General features: G+C 36.1%; 1 protein-coding gene across 1 annotated transcript; it reads right to left on the minus strand.

The window, feature by feature from the left end:
• Positions 1 to 3,314: 3,314 nt before the first annotated feature.
• Positions 3,315 to 8,158, minus strand: galm (galactose mutarotase). The gene is made up of 7 exons (XM_084092185.1): positions 7,801 to 8,158; positions 6,391 to 6,545; positions 6,062 to 6,268; positions 4,663 to 4,744; positions 4,393 to 4,543; positions 4,132 to 4,306; positions 3,315 to 3,734 (listed from the first exon to the last, which is right to left on the minus strand). Exons 1-7 carry the CDS (start codon positions 7,979 to 7,981, stop codon positions 3,657 to 3,659), a joined length of 1,029 nt encoding a protein of 342 aa, XP_083948311.1. The 5' UTR covers positions 7,982 to 8,158; the 3' UTR covers positions 3,315 to 3,656.
• Positions 8,159 to 8,294: the final 136 nt, after the last annotated feature.

The raw sequence follows: 8,294 nt of genomic DNA on the forward strand, positions 1-8,294 counted from the left end.
AAATGCATGTTTTTTTTTTGTTTTTTTTACATGTGCACTGATCATTATGGTGGTAAAAAAACGGAGAAAAACTGCAGGTGGAGAAGAGGGAGTCTTGTTACAGATAGAGAGAGATTTAAACTCGACACATATATTAGGTCAATAATAGAGTGGTGCAAAATCAGCCAGAAGACTAATTCGCCAGTGGTTCCCTAAAGATTGTAATTTACGTTGTAGAGCAAAACATCAAAGTAGCGTCAAGTTATGTTTACCGCAGGCCTAATTTTACTCATAAATTCAAAAAACCCCATCATATATGAAAATCTTGAGGGAACCACTGTGTTCTGGATTTTGACGTCATCCCTGCAGGCCTGCACCACTCTCTGCCTGATTCAGTCATGTGAGTGCTCATGACTCATCAGTAGAGCTATAAATCTATGGTTAAGCCTCAGTTTCGTTTGTTTTGAAATGAAATGTAATCAAGATTAAAAATTTCAACATCATGTTTCATTTCCTTTCACAGTTTATGTGTACTATTATTCCAATAAATGTGTAGAGAGAAAATACTCTGTTCTTTCTCAGTAGCATTTGCCCTCTTTTTAATTTTTGTTTTAAAAAGTTTTGAATAGGCACTTTTGCCTTTTTATTTAATAAAGAAAATTGTATATTTCTTGGAGTAACATTCCTTCTCGCACTACTTATCCATGCCTTCTTTTATCTCTGTATTTGATGTTATAAACCACAGGAAAACACACAGAGAACACTTCAATTCTCAAATGCACAGTGCACAGCGAATAAAAAAAGGAACTGCATAATTTACTAAATAAATAAATTACTAAATAAATGCAACAAACACATTCAGTACAGCTTTGTGTGAAATGGTTTGTGTGAAAGTATGCCATCACAGCTATGGTTGTGATGGCATACTTTTATACTCTTATTTTTGCAGGAAATTTAATATTGGTATACTGGTATACTAGAAAGTCATTTGCAAATAAATTGCAGTAGGCTTTACAACCAGAGCACTGCATGCAATAATGTAGGCTTTATGCAATGTGCTAAACTCAACCTTCCATTTCAGTGACAGAAAAGAAGAAATATTGTGATCTCTTCCATGACTCGTTATTTGATCAGATTGCTAAATGTCAAGGCATTTTACATAAAAATGTTTTAAATGCAAAATAACTATTTAATTTTTTTCCCGTCCACATAATGATAACTGGAAATCACTCACAACATGTTGAGGTCATGTGACAACAATGTAGCTGTTACTGTTTGAAACTACATCAATGCATGATAGATTCTGTTTAGTAGAAAGATAGAACGCCATTAATGTGAGTAAATGATGACATACAGTACTTTTAATTTTTGGCTGAACTATTTCTTTTGTTTGACTCACGAAAAGCATTGAAATATTTTTTCCCCATCACCATGTCCCTTTAGGGGCTCCATAAAACTGCACCCAAAATTCAGGCTACAGCATAAATTCATAAAGGTATAAATGCCTTTTTAATTAATTATTAAATTGTTTAATTAAGGTGTATACATGTTTCCATGTTACAGTTTCCATGAGAGAGTATATATATTATAAATTATACAGCGGGGAAAATAAGTATTGAACACGTCATCATTTTTCTCAGTAAATATATTTCCAAAGGTGCTATTGACATGAAATGTTCACCAGATGTTGGTAACAACCCAAGTAAGCCATACATACAAAGAAACAAACAAAAATAAGTTCAGAAATTAAGTTATGTGTAATAATGTGAAATGACACAGGGAAAAAGTATTGAACACATGAAGAAAGGGAGGCGCAAAAAGGCATGGAAAGCCAAGACAACTGCTGAAAACTTACAGTAATTAAAAAGCAATCCAGCCCCCTGTCAGTGGAAATTAATAACAGCTGGTTCAGTCCCAAATGATGGCCTACAAAAAGGTCTCATTGCCAAGGTGTCACACAAGACACATCTCATGATGGGTAAAAGCAAAGAGCTGTCTCAAGACCTTCGCAACCTAATTGTTGCAAAACATAATGATGGCATTGGTTATAGGCGCCATTCTAAGCTTCTGAATGGTCCAGTGAGCACTTTTGGGGCCATAATACGGAAGTGGAAAGACAATAATTTCACCATAAATTTGCCTCGACCAGTGCTCCTCGCAAGATTTCTGATAGAGGAGTGAAAAGAATAATCAGAAGAGTTGTCCAAGAGCCAAGGATCACTTGTGGAGAGCTTCAAAAAGACCTGCAGATAGCAGGTACTGTTGTCTCAAAGAAAACAGTAAGTAATGCACTCCACCGCCATGGCCTGTATGAAAATGAGGGGTGAATGAATAGTGAATGAGGGGTATAGGGGGCGATTTCGGACACAGCCAAGGAGTAAGGAAGCTTCCTGAGGAGTTATGAATGAAGATACACTGGTGCATTCTTCCCTCACATGCAAAGGGGGTGGAGCTAAAACACAAGGAAAGGAAACAAGGAAAGTAAACAAGGATGCACAAATAAGAAATGAGAAGCACCCACTTGCCATGTTCCAGAATGAAACCACAGTTTTGAAGAAACCAGTGGAATGAATGCTTTACTCATTAAGACAGCGATTTGCCGCCACCTACTGGCAGTTTTAATTTCATAATTAAAAGGATCATTTCATTTTTCCCCCATCATTTCATTTTTCTATATTAAAAATTCTGTATTTAAAACAGTTGTAAATGCATTCACCTCTAAGATTACGTGTACATTAACATGTTAAACATGGGGTTTAATATAGTCATGGCCTAATGGTTAGAGAGTCTGACTGGTAACACAACAGTTGCGGGTTCAAGTCTCAGTACTTGCAGGAAATGACTGAGGATCCCTTGAGCAAAGGCAAAACCCCCAATCGCTCTCAGATGCCACAGCAAAGATGGCTGTGTGTGTTCATTACTCACTACTACTAATGTGTGTGCACTAACTTGGATGGGTTAAATGCAGAGGAAAATTCAGAGTATGGGTTACTATACATGGCCTTCATGTCATGTCATGTAAAAATCAATAAGGGAATCAATGGGAAACTTTATTTCTGTCACTTCCCTAGTGATATTTCATAGAAAATATACAAGCAAAGTTTCAAAAAGCTTTGGTCTCTTTTCAATAGATTCCTATTGGACTGCTTAAATGCAATATTACAGAAATAAGCACCAACACCAGGCATGTGCATGAATCTTAACTGTTTGAGGCATATGCAAGTATGAATTGTCAAATATAAAATACATTATTAGAGTTTGGAATGATTCACTTCTTTGATGATGTAGGACTACAATCGAATATGTCATTTTGCCAAAAAAAATGCATTATGAAATGTATTTAGAAAAAAACATTTATTATATATAAAATAAAACATCATATTAGATCTGTGGATATATTTATTTTTATTGATTTAAAAATTAACAGATTTTCTAACAGTTTTTGGCACTTGTGTTACAAAATAACATTTGTCTAATTATATCATGTTGATATAATTTGTGCAAATGTCAAAATGTTATAGATGCCTCATTACATGACAACATTTTTCTCTATTATAGTATTCACCCAGACATCTAAAAAATTTGTGTTTTTTACTTAGTAGCAATACATGTAATGTTCTGTGAGGAAAAAAAGTGCAGTAATGTTGGAAAAGTAAAATTCACATGCTCATGTAGATTCACACCACAGAGAATGTGAAGCATGTCGTGTGTGTGTACGTCTCTCCTGGTCTCAGCAGAGCATCAGGGAAATGAGGCTGATGAGAGACAGAGAACAGGTAGAACATCTCATTCATTGAGAACCATTATGCTTTTAACTAAGCAAACACATTGCATAAATATAAACGTTCACAAATAGGCTGTGTATATGATGTACAGTATAATGTGCACTACCATTCAAAAGTTTGCAGTTGGTAAGATTTTTTTTTTATGTTTTTGAAAGAAGTCACCAAAGCTGCATTTGATGATCAAAAATACAGTAAAAACAGTAATATTGTAAAATATGATTACAATTTAAAATTGACTGCATGTCAATGCATCCTTGCTGAATAAAAGTATTAAAAATGAAATCTTACTGACCCCCAAATTATCAGTGGTAGTGTACATTAATGAAGTGCCACCACTTGAATGAAAATGTTATTTTAATTACATTACCTGGTTAACAGCATCTGGCCAGTTTTGGGTCTCTAAACAGAAGGCACTGTGTTTGGAGTAAGCAGCTCCACCCTTCCCTTTCAATGTCCCATCCAGGAAGTTGGAGGTGTAGAACTGAACCCCCGGCTGTGTAGTGCTCACCTCCAGGACACGACCCGTCCCAGGATGCACCACTCTACAGAGACCAACATGTGTGCTAATAATAAGATGCATCAAGTGTTATATCATGAAGTCAAGATTCCAATACAAATGACACGTTACCGTGCACATTTTCTCTCCAGTGGCGGTTCACCAGGTGAGCACAGACAGAAGTTGTGATCAAACCCTGGACCAGGCAGCTCTTTCAATCTAGAGCCAAGAAGAACAGGCTTTCTCAGGTCGAACAGGGTCTTCTCCACAGATTTCACCTCCCCTGTACATAGTACAGAAACCACACAAAACCACGTTTGACAGTTTCTGTTCTGGAGAGTTGTAAACATCTAAATTCTAAAAAGATCTAATTCTCTAAAATAAACAATGTGATAACAATACCTGTGGGGATCATTGTATCATCCACGGGAAGGTACGACTCCGCTGAGATGGTCACCTCATGGTCGTAAATGTCTGGTGATCCCTGTAGAACGTGGGACATTAAATAGCATTTATTGATAGCAGGAATACACCAGCTGTGTCCACAAAAGACAAAAGACTATATTTAAGATAAAATCTTAAATATAGTCAACAACAGTCCTGTAAGTTCGACATGGATCTAATAAACTTGGATACGACATGTATGTAGACTGTACGATGATGACACCTATTGAATCGTAGGCTACGACATAGAAGAATAAAATGTCATGAGCATGTGCTAGTGGTAAACAAATAGAGCAAGATGAATCGCACTTTGGCAATTGTGGTTTTTATGTGCTTAAAAAAAGTGGATGAAGCGAAAGAGGTGAATATGGACACGGAAAAGAGGCCAACTTGGCATGTCAATCTTGCAAATGGAGCTTGGGTTAAGTAGTTTTATGTTTTAGCGCCATGTTGCATTGATCAATACGCCATTTCATGTAGCATTTTTATTGGCTAGTCAGTAGACTTAGGTCGTAGCAGCAAACACACTGTGAGATGATCATGCTAAAAACGTACTCTCACGATGTAGGACCACCATTTATTTATTAATTTATTTGACAGGGACAGTGTACATTAATTAGCATTGCTGCAAATGCACCAGAATTAGCCAAAAGGCTATTTTTCATCCGTTGTCCCTGGACAGATCTTAAAATTGTCTACCTAAAAAAACACAATAAGAAGATTACAGTGAACAATACAAATATAAAAAGCAGTAAAACAGATATAACTCTTCAAATCCTGTTGATAAATACAGTGTACAAGTTTACTATAATGGTAACACTTTACAATAAGGTTCATTAGTTAACTACATTAGTTAACATTAACTAATAATGAACTGCACTTATACAGCATTTGTTCATCTTTGTTAATGTTAATTTCAACATTTACTAATACTTTATTAAAATCTTGTTAACATTAGGTAATGCACTGTGAACTAACATGAACAAACAATGAACAGCTTTATTTTGATTAACTAACATTAACAAAGATTAACAAAAACAGTAGTAAATGTATTGCTCATTGTTAGTTCATGTTAGTTAATACATTTACTAATGTTTAATAAAGGAACCTTATTGTAAAGTGTTACCACTATAATACAGACATTATGTTAAAAAAGCACATTGACACAGCAGAGACACAAGTGGCAGCAGGTTGGGTTGAGGGAAGATACATATTCTTATTAGTATCGCAGGCTATCTTTGAACCTCTCTCACTGTACGATGTAGGACCACCATTTAGGAGCCACGACCACAGAAATCGCCACGATTGATCATGTTTTGTCTGGAACAGCCCAAAATCTCTGAGCATGTAGCCCTACCTGTCCAGCCAGGTTGAAGTATGAATGGTTGGTGAGGTTGATTGGTGTAGTATGGTCAGTCTGTGCGTGGTATAGCACACTCAGTGTGTTCTTCTCCAGTGTGTAGGTGACACAAGCGTTTAGGTTCCCAGGGTAACCCTCATCACCACCTGGACTACTGTGACGCAGTTTCACTCCGTTATCCACAGCCTCTGTGGTCCACACGGCCTACAACACACAAATGTCCTTAATGAAATGCCAGATGCAACAATGCCTGCTAACTCACATTAAAGACATGACAAATAACATATAATGGGACAAAAGGGACAGACATATATGCGTTTGTTAACCTTGTCAAAGCCCTTCAGTCCTCCATGCAGAGCATTGGGTCCATTGTTTATAGCCAGTTTATATTCCTTCTCATCTATCACAAACCGGCCCTTGGCAATGCGGTTTGCAACCCGGCCTATCACAGCTCCAAAGTAGCGAGGGTTTGAGAGATAACCTACAGTGAAATAAAGGAAATGAAGTAAATTATGACTTCATTTTAATTTTAGGGTGAACTATCCCTTTAAGGGTTCCCAGTCTCTTTAACCAATGAATTTGCAGCATTGCATGACTTTTATAGATGCTCATTTACTGTATAAGGATTTCTAGATATAAATATTTTAGAGCTTGGCATTGCTAGAAAAATGTATAATCTATATAAAAATGGCCATGCCATTATAAAGAAATATCTTGATTTTAGTTGTTTAAAAAGTTTGTTTTGTCTAATTTTTAATTATTTTAAGTCATCTTGAGGCCCACTAGGAAGTCTGCTGAGGCCCCAAGGTTGAGGAAATGTGGCATTGGATTACAGATTTTCTGGATTACAGAAATGATAGTTCCCCTTGTGTTTATTTCAAAATCTACGAACAATCTTGAATAGTGAACATCTGTTTTCAAAGATTTTTGTGAAATGAGTAAAGGTTGTGCAATTGTTCATTCACTTCCCATAATTATATATATTTCATAAAGGGCATCAGCAACTCTGCTTTCTCAATATCTGTAATGTTGGACTTTTAAAAGCACAAATTGGGCAATAAAGAGAAGACTTATTTGCAGCCTTTCTGTTAGCACAGCCTCTGCAGTGATTCAGTGCACTTAAATATTTTTTAAAAATTATTTTTATTTTTTATTTTTTTATGTTTCAGCCTATGAATGAAAGAAACTAAAAGGATGTTTTAGTCAGTTCAATATTTTTTTTCAAAGACATTACAATTTTTATTGGAACATTTTATTACTTACAAGTTGCTTTTTCATATGGAGAAATCTTTGAAAATATCATTAAGTAAAAATTATGTTTCCAAAAGTCAATTGTTGACACTAAGTTTAACACTGTAAAATGAATGTGTATTTAGCAGCTTGGATTATTTGTTTTTTGGGAGAATTTCATTTGAAATGCCTGACTAACGTTACATTCTGAAGTGTTATAGGCTACAAACTAGATGTTTAACAAACTAGAATTAATCTAATAAAATTCTAAAAAGCAAAAGCCTTCGTGTATTCTCCATTTAATCAGAAACAATTTCTCAGAAACCATTATTGTTTCTTTTTTTTTTTCTCTCTGTACAGAGAGGATACATCCGGTAGGAATAAGCAAATAAACTGTTAAAACAGGTCAAGAAATTATTTTAAGCTGTCTCTAATCAACATGTCAGTCTAAAATACCTGTCATGCACAATAATGAAACGCTCTCATAACTGAAAGATAGAACTTGCCTTCTAAATCATCGTATCCTAACACTAAATCCGCACTTTGACCGCTGCGATCTTCTGTTGTGATGGACTTTATCACACAGCCCAGAGAGATGATCTCCACACACACACTGCCGGACCGCAGGGTCCATTTCTCCACTGGACCCACTGCAGTGCCGAACTCCTCTTTACACACCTCGGTCATTATGAATCAACCCGTTTGCTCTAGACGGGACTTACAAATCCACCATTGCAAAGAAACTTACAACACGTAGTACAAATGACTACACTTTGAGTTAATAAACTACAGAGTACCGCCCACTAGTCTAGTGATCAACGCTTTCGAAACATGCTTCGTGAAGCTTCAGTTCAAAACCTTTGCGAATCATTTGTTTCGAACCAGTGATTCGGAGCGCCTACAAAACTGCCAAAGTCACGTGATTTCAGTAAACGAGGCTTCGTTACTGTTTCGAAATGTAAATGTCAATGGTTGATTGTTGTAGTCATGTGAAAAGGTT

The sequence above is a fragment of the Abramis brama genome, assembly GCF_963993115.1.
Source record: "Abramis brama genome assembly, chromosome: 19".
Classification (NCBI taxonomy): domain Eukaryota; kingdom Metazoa; phylum Chordata; class Actinopteri; order Cypriniformes; family Leuciscidae; genus Abramis; species Abramis brama.